The 18,456-nt window shown below is 43.0% G+C and overlaps 1 protein-coding gene across 1 annotated transcript in view; it reads right to left on the bottom strand.

The window, feature by feature from the left end:
• The window catches only part of MCF2L2 (MCF.2 cell line derived transforming sequence-like 2), a 186,823-nt gene extending 174,664 nt beyond the window's left edge, over positions 1 to 12,159 (bottom strand). The window contains exon 1 of the mRNA XM_052804872.1: positions 11,672 to 12,159. Within this exon, the coding sequence (XP_052660832.1) occupies positions 11,672 to 11,774 (103 nt within the window). The 5' untranslated portion in view covers positions 11,775 to 12,159. The remainder of the gene's footprint in view (positions 1 to 11,671) is intronic.
• Positions 12,160 to 18,456: the final 6,297 nt, after the last annotated feature.

Raw genomic sequence — 18,456 nt, 5'->3', positions numbered from 1 at the left:
CCACCTCATGGGCTATTTACCTCTGGAGACCACGCCTGCCTTTGAATTCGTGCTTTCTGGGTATTTTGCACTTTGATGTTATTGTAGCATGAACAGGGAGATGGCCTTGCTCCTGTACGGTTTGTGCAGGGAAACAGTTACACTCTCTAGCAGCTTCTCAGCAAAAGAGGCAGCGATGGGGACCATCTGAATCTCGCTGGACAGGGATCTGTATCAACAGAAGGTAACTCCTGTGTACCAAACCCTGCAGTGCCATAAAATCCCTTGCAGAAGGGGCTTGAGAGAGTGAGGGTCCTCTGCCCAACTCTGTAACACCCTGCCTTTCAGCTGATCTCAGAAAGGAAGATAAAATGATTTGACCCTACCCTTGAGGGACTCCCACAGTAGAAATAGCAGTGCAAAATGGCACTGACAAATAGAAAAGGTGCTCTCTGCTGCCCTCTGCCCTGCGGTGGACAAGGCTGCTCCAGCACAGCGGCCTTCCTGAGACCGACAGACACACACCCCCTTCCCCAGGCAGCAGCGCTGCTCTGGTATCCTGCTGGACAGGGGAGGATGCAGGGGATGACTGCTCGTGTTTCATCTCTCCTCCTTCCCACGGCTGGACTGAGGAAACCTTGCATGGTGGTGGCACCCAGCTCCCCAGAAGGGGAGAGTGGGACAGGCAGAATGTGGCCTGTACAGAGCTGCAATTGCAGATACTGGGGCAGAATGGGCACAGAATATCACTGACAAACTTCTCTTTGCTTCTGTCCAACCAATACTGCTCCTTGAAGTGCACTTGGCTGCTAGCTCTCTTTTCCCGTTCAAGATATAACTATGCACAGGCTTTGCTGTATAGTCAGAGTGTAAATCAGCATGATCCAAAATGACAATTGCACATCGCTGAAACTGCATTCTCCCCGAACTGAAAACAAAGCCAGAAAGTAGGATTTTTATGAGCTACAAAAAGGATGAAAAGTTTACCTCAAACTGAACTGTGACTTCAAAGACTGCTGTGAAGCCCCTCCTGGCTTCTGCCGTGTGGAAAGGGAAAACATGCTAGACATTGATAACAGTGCAAATATCTGAGACAGATGAAATGGTGAGAATAGCTTTGAATCGCTTTAAAGAAATTAGGAATTTTGTTTTCACAAAATAAGCTAATCACCATAACAAGGATTAATCACGATTTTCCCAGCAACCTTCCTGCACCAACTACTGGCATGTAATTGCTGGGAGCTTTCTGATTAGTTATGTACCTGATTACAGCTCAGGGTCATACTAAGGCTGTAGCTATTTCTGTCTGAAATAACCTTTTCTCTGAATATTGCAAGATCAATAGTATGGCTCCTATGTATGTCATCAGCTTTGGCTTTTATGCTGCAAACACCAATACTGATCACTTCAGAAATTAAGCCTTGGCTACAGAGACCTCTGAACCAAAGTGTAATGGGTAACAGTGAACTTCAGACTCAAAAGGGGGAAATATTTATAGTCATCCTTTGTTATGTGAAGGATTATTGATTGATAACAAGAGGCAAACTGTCCTGATAGTAATTCTAGCCACAGCAATTCTATTAGAATATGAACTCCATACCAGAAAAAAAAGCATTTGAAGTGTTAAGGTTGTAACATATATAATTAACAGACAGCATATCCAAACTTCACACATCCAAATCATCTCATTTCTACTTATCATTGTTCCTAGAGCTGTATGTGTTTGCTGCAATTGTTTCCCCCAGTACCTGTCAGCACTTGCACATCCTTGGAAAGTCCTAACTAAACTATAGATGTTGCAATATTAATAACTGGAGATGTAGTAACTGTGGGCTAATCCTCTACCTATGTATAATTAAAATATGGCTGCAACCTTAAAGGTCTCAGAATTTAAAGGCAACAATCACTCTCCTGGAATACTGAAGGATATCATCTCTGGGTTTAGATTTTCTTCACCTCTCCACGTTCCAGTATCTTGAAGTGGTTCTCCAGTGTTAACTGGGAGTAACTCTTATAAAATCTCTGAAGATAGAGGCACATATTGAATGAGGAGAGGCAGATCCCATCAGCAGCTGTTGCCAGGCAGACCAAAATGCTGTACATTAGCATTGTTTGGCTTATATTTATGTCTTGGAACTGCAGATAACTGCTCTTGTATCCAGGGCCAGCTGTAGAGAATTCATTGCCCAAGGGAAACTGGAAATCATACAACTCACAGTCATGCAGAGAAAGCAATAGCTAAATGGTTTGCAGCCCCTCATATCTCGTTGCCCTAGGCAACAGCCTGCACTGCGGAAGTGACAGAACCAGCCTTTCTCATATGAAGTCTGTAACATATGGTGTTAATATATGGATTGATACTATGAAAGCCCTACTGTAGTACCATTGGGGTGCTCACATATTAGGTGATAAGGGTGGGTGCATAAACAGTCTCAGGATAAGAGCTGCTGGCTTCCATCCAAGATCTTTGAGACACAGATGGAGGTAACTGGAAGCACGGAGATTATAGCCTGTACTCACGGATGTGGGGCATCTGACTCGAGATCCTCTCAGCTTGGCTTTCCTTGAGCTCTTACAGGAACTGACCCAAGATCCCCAAACGAACTCAGGGCAATTCTGACAGTAGGTCATAAGTCTCATCTCCCAAGGCAGTGCCTGCACTGTGCTGCCTCTTAAACCTGTTTGCAGCAGGGGCTATAGCTGGGTCAGCTACAGCTAAGTACACTCACACAAACACATCTGGTCCTGCAGAGTGCTGAGTGTCAGCAGTTCCCCATTTATTCACAGAGAAATAAAGAGCTCTTTGCACCTTTCTGGATCAGAGCCACTCTGTTGTAATATTGATGAGAGATCATTCCCCATCACCTTTTTGCAACGTTTCAAAGGATTTTGGCTTCTGTAGCAATTTAACATTTACTCCCATGTTTGAGTAATCCAGGTAAGGAATCAGTGACTTTTAAAATCAAAAGCTGAACTAACATCCCCAAAAGGACCTTTGTATCTCTGTTTAAGCTTCCAGAGAGTCAGCCTTGCATTCACTGTAATACTCCCGCACTTACTGCAATGGAGTCCTCAGGGAACTTTATCTCTGTTGCATTCATGTAGCTCTGGAATCAAGGAAGCTCTGCCAGTGAAAGGGAGGGCTGGGCTGGCTGCCTTGAGGTGCCAAACAAGCCCCTGTGTCCTCAAATCAGGAAGGCACTAGAGAGCAGTACCTTATACCAGAGCCAAACCATGGGCACAATCCAACTTTGAGGCAGGCAGGGTATGATATCGAAATAAGTGGCAGTGCATCTCTATGAAGGCATGGAGAATCAGCGCTTTGGCTGTGCTTGTTTAGCTCTTGACTGCCTAAAGGATTCGGGACTCAAATTTCATGACAGCAGTGATTTTGGAACAATGCATTTTCAAGAATACTCCAAATACAATGCTCAGCAGGTGCAAAGCTGTTTTTGAGCTATTGTGTGCATGTTGTTCTAGTAAACAAAATAGACAATCATTTCATGACAGCATGGATATTTGATCCTAGTAGCCTGTCCTTCCTTTGGCCATATTGTCTGGGATATTGTTCTGTACTGTCAGGTCCCTTCAATGCCTGGAAAAGATGAAGACAGAACACAACAGCTTTGTAAACTAAATGCTAGGGTCCACTACAGTTTGGGATTGTCTGTCTCAGTTCAGTGCTTCCCTACTACACTGCAAGGAATATTCTAATAGAAAACAGGATAAAGGACTATTCATTAATCCTGAATTATTTGCAGGCCTCTGCTGAAAAGGCATCAGCCTTCTGTAATGCTGCACTGCAAATGACAAGAAGGGGGTGCATACAAATGTATTTTACCCTTGAATAAATGCTACTGCTTCAGACTTACACCAGCCTGTGTTCACATGCTGGACATGGCTCTCTTCCAGTACATGAGCTCAATCATTCCTCAGAGGCAGTTATGTCTTTGGACTCACAGATGTTATCTATGTTGTACTTACATGACAGTGGAGCTTGAAGATTCTGTGATCTCAACACAATTGTCCCCTAAACATCTGTCCCTATGCCAAAGTGGACACTGCTGTCCTTTCCTCCACTAAACTCACAAGCTTTTATTTACACTGTTTCTGCTCTCAGAGCAGTACTTCCCTCCATGCCATGATTTACAGATCACTTAAGGTATTTATAAGTGATGTTTTTCCATCTATGCATGTAAGAGTTGGCTGTTTGTTCACCCAGTCTCCCTCCTGTTCCTCGCTTTCAATTCTGGGCCGTGCCCGCTGCACTGGTTAGTGTGAGTCACCAAAGCTGACTAACTAATAATGATCCATGTGCCATGTTATCCCTTTCACATCATTCTCCAGCATTTTCTCATGTGAGCAGGAGCAGGCAGCTTTGTACAGAACTCGGATTTCTCCCAGTCACTGACCCACTGACCACCTGGGGAAATCCACATGTTACTGTGCTGAACTCTAAAGTGAGGTACAAGAGGCTCAGTCAGTGGGCTAAAACACATCAGCATTAACACAAAACATTTATGGTTTATCTTCTCCCAAATGCTTGAACACAAGCCCAGCACTGAAAACCAGGAGAAAATATACAAATAGGGCTAGTATCATGTACCAGACACTGTGCTGTCAAAATGATTTTAGCAGTCATCCAAGCCTCATCCAGAAAAGTTCATCCTAGATTGAATGCTGAGTCATTCCTCAGGGGCTAAGAGAGGCCTCAAACATGGTGCGGAAGAAGGGGGAAAGGAGTAACAGCAATGAAATTGCTTAGCTTATTCTCTACTCACTGAGATGGTCTGGTGCTGCAAGTATCTTCCCAAGTGCTGAACCTGTTTCCCCCAGGGAGATGTCCTCTCAGGGGATCTCTGGGATTCAGGCACATATGGAAGGCGAGAAAAGGAATTAAATAAAAGATGAGGCAAGAGGTGGAAAAAGGCCCTTGTATTTAATGAGCTGCCAGGAATTGTGATAGATGTCAGCTCAGTTTAATTTCCAGTGACACCATCTGAGCTTCCTCTGCCACAGAGATGGGAACAGATAGGGGATCCTCTCCACCTCCTTTTGGCCCCATTTTCTTCTTAATCTTGGGACTTAGCAGTGTAGAATGGTCAGAACTGTTAGCAAGCAATGACTTCTGTCAGCATCAGCAGCTTTCATTGTGCCTGATCCAGAGACCTCACACAGGAGGAAACCTCCTATACTTGCTTTCCCCTGGAGAGTCCCCTCGCTTCCTCCTTCCAGGTACCCCTGGGCTTGCTCTGGAGTGTTTAAGATGAGAGGGGGAAGTGCCACAGTCTGAATAGCTCATTGAATGATGCTGCAAGAAGTCGTTTTTCACTTGTTCGTGACCTAAGCTACCTCATTCTTCTTTTTTTTAATTATTATGTAATAAACAACCTGCCCCCCCCCAAAAAAACCAAAAACCAAAACCCGACAAAACCCGAACAAAGCAAAAAACCTAAACCCAACAGAAAACCACCACATAGTGTTTGTAAATGCCTGCTCTGGAATTCGGAAATTCCTGCTTTCTGCTGTATTAAAACTGCCATAGAGGGCTAACACTCTGAAATAACAGTCCTAAGACAGAGGTGGGTTCAGGAAAGTGATGAGAAGAGCTGACCCAAACATCAGACATATAGACTTGCTTGCAACTGAAACATGCATCTTAGAATAATTTGTTTGAGTTCCAACTACTTTCCAGGCACCAACAGACAAACTACAGAGCCCAGTAGAGCTCTCTAAGGATGCACAGGACCCAGTGCCCGGCATGCATAGATGTGGAAAGGACCATGGGCACTACCAGTACTAACAGCAAAACTCAGATTCTGCCACCTGACTTTCCTTCAACAATTTACTCCCATGTTAAAAACTCCTGCATGCATTCCCTCCAAGAAACAAACACCTACAAGCCATTACTGAGGTAGGCTGGAAAATAAAGGACAGACAGAGACTGCTGTAGCATTAGATTTAACAGCAGCAATGTGGAGGCTTTCGAAACAGACAGTGGCCTACAGATTGACAGATTGGATCACACCTCAGTTTCATCCAGCCTAGTACCCTGTCTCCAACAGTTGCCATCACAAAATGCATAAGCAGAAAGTGTGAAAACCCTGCAGCAAGCAGATGGTGGATGGTAGCTACTCCTATTCCCTTTTCTCCCTAACATTCTGGTCTCTTACTGGCTTGAGAATGAAAGCTCAGGGTTTAAAAGCTAGTTTTGGAAAGGTTATCAATAAATGAGAAAACAGCTAGGGCTGTAAGCAGCCTTTCAGTTCTGTGGAGCTCTGCATGGCTTTGCTTACCACATGCTGCTGTAAGAGAAATGATTATTGGTAACACACCTGGATATGGCAGGATTTTTCTAACTTTCTCTTCAATTCTGTTAAGGATGGTAGAGTCAGAGTCACATCCCATATGAAACAGTATTCAGCTAAAATAAAAGATGGAATGTAGAAGAGAAATACCTCCAAGCTGTTCTTTCCTGAAACAGGAGCAGCCTTAGTGCAGACTACCGTTTCTACTGGTTGTGGGAAGCTCTTTAGTCACCTTTGTCTCCCTAAACACGTGGCCAAACTATCACATAAATACTTTGCCTTGAGACAAACTAGTGTTCTGGATCCCCAACTCATAACAATGTCTTAATGGTCTTTATTTCTGATCATGCCTTGACAAACCAGGTTAGAATGTGGGCTTTATACAAATACCATGTGTTACTTGTAATATTCTACATTTTGGAGAGTGCACTAGGCACATCTGCACATTTTTCCTAGATTTCTGTGAAAGCTTGATTTCTACTTTTTATAGGCACAAACTTTGCAGGATTAGCAAAACACTTTTAAACAGTTCCTTATTAAACAGTTCAAAGTGAAACAGCTGCACAGAATAAGCCATATAGAATGGGGTAAAATTAATAACCACAATCTAGGAACAAAAATGTAAACAAGTAGGGTTTTTAAGCTGTGAAACTAAAAAAGATAAATTGTTATTACCTCTCCTTTCCCCCATTCCATTTTCCCATGTGGATTCTCTGAGGTCTAATAGAATGAGCTTATTAGCATTTTCTTCACTAATTGCATCTTTCTTTTCTCTTCAGTCACTGTTCTCATATTTTGCATGAACTTAATATTTTATGACCTTTGTCACTTCACCAAATTTGGTAGAAATTGGCCAACAGTTCAAAAGCTTTATTGGGGTACAGAGAGAAAGATGCAGATAACGTGATAACAGAAAGTCAATTTTTTTTAATAGAAGTAGGTTAATGGGGAAAGGAACTCCAAACTACCACTTCTCATTAGCAGGAGATCCCAAGCAAATTTAGCAAACACATTTCTGCAGTTTTCTATTGTCCTGTTTCATTGGGAATGCACTGATAGATGCACATCCCATGCCTGTATCTTACTTTGGGGTAAGGAGACCTGGTGCACTGTCGTTGGTGGAAAAGACCAGTCGCCCCTTGCTGATCACCAGAAAACTGAAAGTAGGACAGAGCCATAGAATCAGTGGTTCAAAAACAGTTTCTGAAATGCATGAATGCTCTAAAACAAAGGGAAGAATTTTCTGTTGCAGGCAGGGGAATTTCCATTGCCTTGATATAAGCCTTTGCATAGAAGTAGCAGAAGGTCTATTTGATACGGTACCTTGGAAGCTAATTTCTTAAAAAACCTCTTTTGAGTGTCCTTGCTGTACACAGACACAGATCAGAAATATTGCAATCATCTATCCAGCTGTGACATATTAGATTATTTGTGGCTTTGCAGCATAAAACAGATTCTGTGACTTGTGATGCTAAGCCATTGGCCTCGGACAAGAGCCAGCTCGGGTTATTCCATTCTGCTGACCTAAATTCCTCTCAAACAGTCAAGTGGATGCAGTATCATCCCTCACTTCCTGTCCCAGATTGTAGCACAGCTTCTCTTCACACACACAGATATTTTACACCACTCCTCAGAGCTGGTGCTTAAGCCAAGAGTGGTAGGAATTGACCCACCATGGTTAATAGGAATTTTAAGTGATTGTGTAAATCCTGAGATGTCCATCCTAAATCAAGTCATACCACTGACTTTCCTTTTGATCTCCATCAAGTTGCTTAAGTTCTTTTTTCTATTCATAAAAATGAATATGGTGTGTAAAACCAGATGAAAGCTGACATTAATGCATGTTTTTCTTGTATACATAATTTGTGCAATGTACTGCTTTCTGCAATTTCACATCAGTGCCTCCCCTACCAGGGACGCTGACAGACAGCTCATCTGGATCCAGTTGTCATCTGAAAATGTGAGGAGCTCTTACAACTTAACTGGAAGTTAAGGGGAGCCTCTAAGAAAACCCTGCCTCTAATGTGCTGTGGAATTCTTTACTGGTAACAGAGAGGAGCCAAGCTCTGTTGTTTCCTTTTGAGACAGCTGACATTGGGTCTGGCAGCTCCATCTTATTATAAAATCATTTTAAGAATAAAAATCTGTGGAAAATGGGGCACTGGGTGGAGGTGCTTCTGTGCGTAACTGTGCACAGAAGATTGCCCACACATAGCAAAGCTAGCATCAGACTTCTGGGAACCAACTGCCAAGTGTGGGTGGGTAGTGAGTGCACAAAAGCATGTTCTGGTGGGTTTCACAAGCTGGAAGAGCTGTACCATTCCCACATGCAAACAATCCTGCTGTCAGCACCAGGCATGTCACCCAGCAAAGCTTCTTCCCTCCCCATCACAGAAGAGCTGCCACTTGCCCACCTACCCAAAGGACACACTTATTTCAAAAGAGATGAATGTTTCCCCAACACCTCCCAACAATCAAGTTTAATGAAAGTAGGTTAAATTAAAAAAAGAATCTTGACGCAGTTGTGGTAACAAGATTGGGTAACATTTTATGTTAAATCTTGGATAGCAAGCAGAAAGCCTGCTAGCATTCACAAACTACTCCTGTCCTAGACACCTGTGGTGGCCCCATTACCTCACCCACACCAGGGCAATCAGGAATGATCCCAGAGAGGCTGAGGGAGCACAGGGCTATTTAAGAGATCTAATTTGGTCCTCTATTGTTTGATGCTGTGTAAAGATGTGCTACAGGGCAGGGTGCATGGTACTAGAAAAGTACCAAGTTAAGATAGCTACTGTGGAGTAGGTAAGTAACTTCAGTGCTTTGATTTTAACCTGGATGAAGCAGGTAGCTATATGTATGAAGTCTGTAGCAGGATAAGAGGCTTTTTTTACAAGCACAAGAACTGTCTAACACAACATGAGTCAGCTAATGAGGGGTCAAAGCTTCTGCCCAGGACAGATAAGTTCAGCTCCAGGCAATTAACTATGTTTGTGACACTCTTATTGACACATTAAAAATAAAATGGTGTGTCATCTACTTCACACAGACTGAAATGATCCCATAAAGGTTTTATTGCAAATATAAAGGTCTTTCTTTTCAATGCTCTCATAAAGTTCTTGTTTGGCTTTTTGCAAATTTTGTGAATAAGTTTCTTCCCTCCTGATATTGGGTGAGCTGATTGCTGTGGTCCCAACCAAGAGCTGGCTACATTCTAGACAGGTTGAATGCTATCAGTCCAAGTGGTAATATGAGGGTGATAGATGTTGTAAAAATAGTAAACACTATAAAGCATGTTCATGGCAAGGGATCCCCTCAGTTTGCTGAGGATCAGAGACCTTTCACTTGTTTGAGCTGTAAATATTCCCACTGAACTTTAAAGAGACCCCTGCAGCCATCCAGGAATTACTGTTTCAATAACCTACTGCTGATTCAGCTAAGGCAACTCATGTTACAAGGTGTGATTCATAAACATGGCGCATCACCAGTGGGTTTGGAAGAAATGTTCTTCCTTCAGCCACTAACAATTTTTTTTAACATTACTTGCTTCCATTTTTGCACAGCTGCTTTTTCTAGTTACATGATTTGATAAAAACATGTGCACTGTCTACAAAAACACAGGCAAACTCCACAAGTAGGGTCTGATTTCTAGGTCTTGAATGGCTGGGAAAATGGTGGGATTATCCTTCCGGGTTGGAAGCTGGTGAACTAGGCTCTTGCCTCAATGTGAAATGGAAAAAGCCCAAGATATGTGAGCTTCATTCCTCTCCCTAGGACTGACCTGGTGGTTGACCTCCAGGAAACCAATGAGACTCTCTAGCCTCAGCCACATGACCCAGAAACCTATTTGTCAGGGAACAGGGGAAAGGTTTATCAACATCCTTCTAGAGTCCAGGATGATTTCTTCCATTGCTAAATGCTAACATAATGCTATGTTACCTCTAACAAATCCCTCCTGACATCAAGGGGGGTCCTCAATATGGATGATAGGGACCTGTATTGAGTCTAACAGGAAAACCAGGAGATGCACAAATTTCTTCGGCTCCACTGAAATACTCTTCCTAAAAGAATTAAATGTGCCTCATATTGAATCCCAAATCTTCATAATAAAAATGTGAATTCACGTGACTTTGTGTCAATCTGAATTTGTACAATTGCAAAGCAACTCATGTTGGCATCACTGGGTCAAAGAGGCTGATGCTCCAAGCTCTCCTGGCAATCATACTCTCTCTCCCATACCAAGCCCCTGCTGAGGTTACCAGCAGCACCAAGACTGGCCCCTGGAGAAGAGCTTGGAGAGATGGGACCTGGTCTTAAGTATTTTATTCAGTTTAAATCTGCTTTTGTGCTATTTCTTTAAGCAAGCTACCAACTGCATTTGCTTTCTTAAACTTAGTTCAGCTGCTACAGCTAATATCAAACCCAAGAAGAATTTTGGTCTAAAATCTTAATTGTATATTGTCCAAAAGCCACCTTTTGATCACACTGTTTCATATATAGACTGAGCAAAGTCAATGGCAAAGGCATTTCAGGAACCCGTGCAACATCTTTGGCATTCACAACACACAATGCATTACAAACACTGACAGCTATAAAATTTGCTCCCATGCAATTCAATTAAAAATATTCTTTTTACATGATACAACACAGCCACAATCTGCTTTAACTCAATTGTATGTAACAAAAGAGGGTCCTAAAAGCTTTTCTCAGTTGATATTTTAATGACCAGCATCTCCTACTGTCTTGCTAGTTTCAGGTTATTTGGTTCCTTGTAGTTTGGTCACCAATGCCAGCAAGTGGGTAGCCAGCTTAGACTTACAAGGATGCCAGTGCAGAGTATAGGGCCTTACCTGTATTCATTAGCATTTGAAGGTTAGCAAACAGTAAAACCAAGCCTGGCATGGAGAAAAGCTTTTGGGATCCTGTCCTAGCACCTTCCAGAAACCTTGAAACAGCAATAGCAATAAAAAAGACTCTCTGAGAATGGGCTGCTATTCTAGTATCACAAGCAAATGCAAAGCACGTTAGCACTGCTGTTGCTCTAGCATCCTTCCACCATGCCCTTTTCTATACCAGCTCCCTGCAAGAAGGACTGTGCTTGGGTATTTTACACAGATGAGTTCACAGGTAGGACACTCTCTGCTCTTATTTTTTCTGCTTTTCAAAGAACTGCATGCTTGAAAAACAAACCAAACCATCAGTAAAAGGCTGTCTAATTGCCGAAAGCCATACGTTTGCAATCTGCTGATGGCTCCTATTTCATGCACAGGTGTGATATTGTCACACAAAGACTTCCTGCCTGTGCAGAGTATCAGCACTTCCTGGGGGAATAGGGCCCCCAAATCTACACAAATGTAGTGAGAAGAGAAATAAAGGTGTCTTACCCACATGGGTGATAACCGTAGTCAGTCGCTGGGTGAGCTCCTGATGTGACATCTCTTCCTCTTTTAACCAAAAAAGCATTTCACACAGGGAACTGCACAGCATCCAAAAAAAGATGCACTCAGAGTGGGAGGCTGCACACTCACTGCCTCGCTTGCACACAAAGCGAGGACCACTCCCACGGCACGGCCCTTCCAGCTCTCACATCTTCTGCCTGCTGCTCACCTCTTCCAATTTGCTGCCGTCCATGCATGGAGCTAGAAAAGCTCCTTCCGAAAGAGGATTTTACCCCCCTTGACAACAGGAAGGGAGCAGGAGGGGGGAAATAAAAAAAGGAAAAAGCAGCAGGCGAGTTGATTGTTTATGGCTTTTTTTTCTCCCTTCTCCCGCGGATGAGGCAAAGGATAAAGAGACAAACCAGCAGGCAGATACCTTCCTCCAGGGAGACTTTTGGATGGTGATGCTGTGAGTCAGGGAAAAATCCTGGAGGTAGGAATGGCATCGGGAGGAGTGGAGCTGGCAGGAGAGCTGTAACAGCAGCAGCTGCTCTGCAACGCTCTCTTCACCAGCGTGCCTGGGAGTCGAGAACAACCCACCCACAGCCTCCAGCGCTCCCCCTTGGCCTCTGGGACCCAGATGCCTTGCAGGTTGTCCCCAGGCGGAACCCCCAATGTCCCCAGAAACCCTCCTCCCACCCCCTCTATTAGGCCTTGCCTGACAAACGGGGCTGCTGCATGCATGGAGGGGGTCAGTGAGCTTTTTAGGGGTGTTGTGGCCAGAGGCTTCGTTGCCCTCCTGCATGGACAGAATCCCTGGGATCCTGGTGTGGCTGAGCCCACAGGACCCTCTCCAGCTGCACTTGTACAAGAAAGGTGAATTAATTAGCCCTGGGTGCTGGGCAGGACTCACCTGCGATCATGGCCACAGAGATCAGCTGTGCCTGTGGATAGGCACTGGTGGACATCAGTGGGCCAGAGCAGGTTTGTGGGGAGCAGCTGCACCTTGGTGCCAGGGACACAGCTGAGCCTTGCACAGATACGTAGCTGCCACAGGGCAACTGGCTGCTGAGCTACAGGAAAGCTTCATCAACCCTCCCAGCTACAGACCCCAGCTGGGATCCGAGAAGAGGAAAAGTGAGGCAGGCAAGAAAGTGCGAAAAGGCAGGGCACACCAGAGACTTGTATGTCTCCATTCCCTCTTTGCACCTCTTCCTTTAAAGCCTACCTGAAGCTCCACCCAAGATACTTCTGGAAACAGGGAAAATTTATTACACATCTAAAAATGAAGAAATAGAGAAGGGCGCACTGCAAGATCTGTTCTATTCCCGCAGAATGGATTCAGCTCCGATTCCAGATTTCCCTAGGCATCCATAGGATTTTGCTTGGGTTCACCTTTCCAGACATGCCAAAGAACATGACAATGTATACACAAAGCTGGAGCTGTAAAATACCCCCATGGGCTCATTGGATCTTACAGCACAATTAGTGCGTCAGTCCTGGTGTTGCAAAAGGCTTTATCTACCTCCGTGATGGGAAAATCCTATAATCAGTTGGCTGACCTACAAGCCAGTCTGAGTATCTGTACTGTTGTCCTCATTTTTGGATGATTGACCAACTGTGCTGAGAGGTTTCTTGCATACTTTTGTTGAGTTAGTTTAACAGCAAGTCTGCCTGAAAACAAGTGAGGAGGATGACTTCACAGCCACCCACCTGCCAACATTTTGGGATTAAAGCAAAAGCCATTTTTTTCTGAGATCCTTTTTACTGCCCATCTGGGCAGTAAAGTTCAAGCTGTAAAGACCTTTACTAATGTTAAAAGGATTCCCTCAACCAGGGAAGAGATGTCATCATCAGGAAAAAAAAGCATATGGGAAGCAGACTGACACCCAGACATAATCTTTGGAGGGGTCTGAAAGATCTGGGATGCTTTATTTTGCTCTTGGAGGGTCACAGATTGCAGGTAGGAACATGGGACTAGAAAAGGCATCGTATTTCCAGACACTTAACAGATTTTTTATTTTTTTCTGCAGGCAGAGACACTGTATAATCCCATTCATAAATGAATTAAACTCCACTGAAAAGCAGAGTAGATGGTTTGCTCTCACTACTCCTACAGCAAGGCTGTTCACACACATCAAGGATAGCTAAGAGCCTTTGTCTTATTTCTAGCTAAATTCATTCTCAGTTATTTTAAGACCATATGCTCCTATACCAACATTGTTATTCAGCATCAGTAACTGCAGGCACATGTACATTTGCTACTTTAAGATAATTTTTCTCTTATTATTTGTTCTTGCTATGTTAGTCTGCTTTCCAGTTTTCCACTATACCTTCAATAACTTTTGAAGCTTTGGTCAACTGCAATCCAATTCAGGAGACGGAAATTAGTTCTTACAGGTTCACTGAAAATTAGCAAGGTGTACAAAGCCTGAAGGCACAAAGGATGCAATAGGGACTGAATAATTATGTTTTGTGGCTGCTCCCTGCCCAGCTTATACTGTGGGGCGGGTTGCATAGGATTCAGTCAGAGTTGAGGGTGCTGTCCTACGATGTGAGTTATAACGAACAAAAGGGGGAAATTTGGGTTGTTTTGGTGTGAAGGTTTGGGCTGCAGAACGCAGCCATGGGATAGCAAACTTCACTAGTCTTACCAGTCACAGGATGATTTCTTTACACTGCTAAGATTCAGTGGTGCCTGCCTTAAAAAAGGCTGCTGTTCATAGTGTGTATTGCCATTACAAATTCTCAAATGGAAGAGCCACAGGGACTCAACCAAGTCAGAAATACTGCAAAAGTTCTGGCGATCCACAGTTCCAGACCCAAGTTGAGAGGGGAAAAACAGGAACCTGGACTATAGGGATCTCTTGGAGACAGAGAGAAATGAAAGCCCTGTGCCTGTCACTCAAGGAATGGCTCAAAGATGCTGAAGCAACTTAGTCCATCGCTGTGATGGTAACAATCTCCAGTGCTGTGAATATTTGTGAAATTGAGCCAGCACTTTTACGACAAATACAGAATTCCCCTCTGAAGGACAAAAGCCCTTGCTGATATACATGTGTTAGAGGTACAGAGGATGATGACTTGCATTTCAGGCACGAGCCAGGGTCTCACCAGAAAGCAGGGCTGGGGGCTGTATGAACACCATGATTCCACTATTAAAATGACGGCCAACAGGCAAAAGAATTTGATTTCTTCATAGAGTGACAGCCTGACAAATCACCAGCCATTTATTAGATCCTGAATCAAACAGCTGAGGCCAACACATTGTAAGCAATTTTAATCAACAGTAAATTGCACACTGCAAACAAAAAATGTTTACAAGATCCTATGGCCTGGCCAGATGGAAGGGGAAACTCTCACAGCAAAAAATATATAGAGAATAATGTAATCTTTCCTTCTTTTTCATCTTATGTAGCCATATATCTCTTTCTTGTGTCACTAAAAAACTTTCAGCCAATGGAGACTGAAGGGCTGTTAAAGATCAAAATGAGATCCATCCATGAAACTAGCCTATCTTCTTCACTGTATTATCTCCATTTTCCCAGTCCTACACAACCTTTATAGGCTCACCCACTCAGTTTTTCAGGAAAATCTCTTTCCAGAACAAGATCACAACCTTCTGGTGTACAGAGTGCATCTGAGGACACTTTTATACCAGAAAAAAGGGACGTTGATGGAATAACAGAAAAGTTTAGAATCCCTGTCCCAATTTTCTTCTTTTGCAAACAAACTACTTTGGTATCATACCTCTTCCTCCCTTAACTTTTGTCTACAGACTGTCTGATCCCCATATCAAAGGCTGGGGCTTTATTACTCACTGGGAAGAACTCTAACATTGTTGGCACAATCAGGAAAGGTAATTACACTGTCACCACTTCTGACTGGTTATGGCAGTACTTCAGATCTACAGCGCATTTCCATTAGAAGAAACTGGTAAATGAGTCAGATACTTCTTTGATGCATACCTACAAAGGCGGCACACAGAGTGCTGTTTCCTTTCTCTAACATCAATCATGTAGTAAAGGAAAATACCACTCCAAATTCCAAGTTTTCTTACTTTTGCTGTTTTTAAAACACTTCAGTCAACAGTGCTCTTTCTTAGCTTTTAAGAGGGTCACAGTGCTACTGTTTCTCTGGCTGTTCTTGGCTTTCCACTGTCCTCTCAGTCAGTTCCTGTGACAAATCTGGGCTTCTCTGCTAAAACTTGCATGTACACTTTTTCTCCCGCACACGCATCCCCCAGCAATGCCAAGGTCTCTGCCTTCATGCTTAGCCTCTTGCCTAAGCTTTGCAAAGCTTGACCTGCTTTGCTTCAGATGCTGTTTCAGCTACTTTACTTGAAAAGGAGCACAGCTGCTTCTAACATCCATTCTGAAGGAAAAGAGGCCACTGAAGACACTAGTTTTAGCAAAGCTCTCTGCTCCTCTCCCTTTCTTCCTTCCCCATCACAAACCTTTTTGTCACCATCATTTACATCAATCATTCACTGTCTGTGCTCCAGAACAACTGTCCTGACACAGATTGGGGCAATAGCCCATCTGTGAGTAGGACCACTAATATACCCTTAGGAAAGAGTGTACGAAACAGGCCACTTAAAGAGAGAGTCCCTCTCCAGTATTCCCCTTTCAGATTGCAGTGATCTGTGGTTCATGGACTTTCTGAGCTTAAGTTTGCATTTGCCTGATCATATTTAATACTCCATTTCTTCATGAATCTGTCTAGTTATTTTTTGAATGTATTTATAATTTTGACAGCCACAAAGTTTGGTAGCAACAAGATTTGCAATTTAAATATGCATTGTGTGAAAAAAAAAAACTTCTTTTGGTTTTAAATCTGAAGCCTGATATAGTTCAATTTCAGGCCTCTGGTTCCTGCATCTTGAGAAGGAATGAATAATTCCCTATTTGCAGTATCCATCTTAGCCATGACTTTCCATACAGTGATCATATCCCTCAGTCACTCTTTCCTGAGCTGAGCCGAATGCTGTCCTAGTTACTATCTCTTCATAAAAAAAAGCCAATTCATACCTTTCAACATTCCTGCCGTCTTGCATTGAACCTTCTCTTGTTTACGCAGCTTGGACAGTGAAAACTGCTGGTTTCAGTCTGCTCTGTGTTGCTTACATAATTCTGACAGAAGTCTTCCAATGTTGAAAGTTATTAGATAAATGTTTGCTCTTAAACTTAAGAAAATACATATATACCTGTTTCTACTGCATTCATTTCTTTCAACAGCTTCTACCATCTTTCCTCTTTCAAAACAAAGCCTGAATTTTGGACAGAGCTGTTGGACAGTGATCCTGTAATTTTTAGGGTCAGCTTACTTCCTAAACTCTATGTAGTTTATTTTAAGGAAGCTACATGTCCACTTTCAGTGTCATAAAAAAACCCAAGCTCATGTCCCAGGAAGCATTAATGTCAACTGGCTGAAGGTCTAGATTGATGCAAGCATGGGCAGGTCTCCAGGGCAGCAGGCAGAGTAATTTATAAAGATAGACATCCTCCCCCTAATCAATTCTCCTGCCCTGCTACTGTCCCTAACCCCTGACACATTGGTTTTCTGCCAGATGAGCTCTTGAACCCTCATTCCATGGTTGTACCCCTGCAAATGCTGGCATAAGGAGACTGGGAACGAAGGAGACCAGGCTCCCCATTTAGGTCAGCTCAAGCTGATGAAAAACTGCCCTGCCACCAAAAGATGCAGTCTTCACCTCCCTACCCATCCCACGACATGCTCCTGCTTCTGCCTCCTGTCTGCTGTAGTAGTAGTGCAATGAATGGGATCATTTCACTGAGCAGCTGGATCTATTTGTACTAGTTGTGAAACTAGACCTGAGGTACTTGGAAGACACTAGGGTTCAAGTGTGGCTGGAAGACCTGGCTATGATGAGAATAAAGAAGGTTGCCTTCAACCAGTATCAGTAATGAGGCATCCGCCGATGGCGTACTACTTTTTTAAAATACCAACACATCATGAGTTGTATAGCTTTATAAATTAAAATAAATAGTCTTAAATAGTCTTACATAATAATAAATCCAGCATGCACCAAATGATTAGCATTTTAAAGCTAAACTGGTCTTTCTATGCCAGTTTCTATTAGACTAACAGTTTCTATGGGCCACATTTGAGAAGCACTGGTGAGGCTAGTGAAAAACAGTCTCTGCCATGGGAAACGCTGGAGTCAAGCAAATGAGAGGACATCATAACTGTCTGAGCTTGATCTGTTGGACCTTTAGGTGGTGAGTGAATGCAATTCAACAGAACAGAGCAAGCATAACTTTCAGTCCTTGTATATCTGAGGGGAAAGGGGAGAAAAACAGGCAGCAAGAGAGAGAAGCTTGGGTTTCCTTATTCCTTTCTGGAAATTTTAAATTTTGTTAAGATAACAAAAGAAAAAATTGTGTTACAAAGTTAAGTTAATTTAGCAGACAGGAAGTTCCATTGCTGAACTGAACCTGAGGCTCATACATATTTGATAAAATGCTCAAATGCTAAGTATATTTGAAGCAGCCCCATTAAGGAGAGTGGATCGAATAGAGACCACCAAATAGAATGAAGCTTCAAAAACACAACAAAGCTTTATACAGTTTCAGAAAGAAAGCTAATCTGTTCTAGCTGCTTATACATCCTTACCATTTCCAAGTTACTGTGACTTGGAAGTACCAAATATAATCACAGCGGGGGAAAAAAAATAGCATTGCATTTTCATCTAGAACAAGACAACTTCAGTAATTATATGTGTGGGCATTTCTTGCTGCTAAGGCTACAATCTGGATTTCATGCTTCAA

Source organism: Harpia harpyja, chromosome 12, assembly GCF_026419915.1.
Source record: "Harpia harpyja isolate bHarHar1 chromosome 12, bHarHar1 primary haplotype, whole genome shotgun sequence".
Classification (NCBI taxonomy): domain Eukaryota; kingdom Metazoa; phylum Chordata; class Aves; order Accipitriformes; family Accipitridae; genus Harpia; species Harpia harpyja.
Note: the sequence above shows the minus strand (reverse complement) of the source record. Positions and strands in the feature narration are given on the sequence as shown.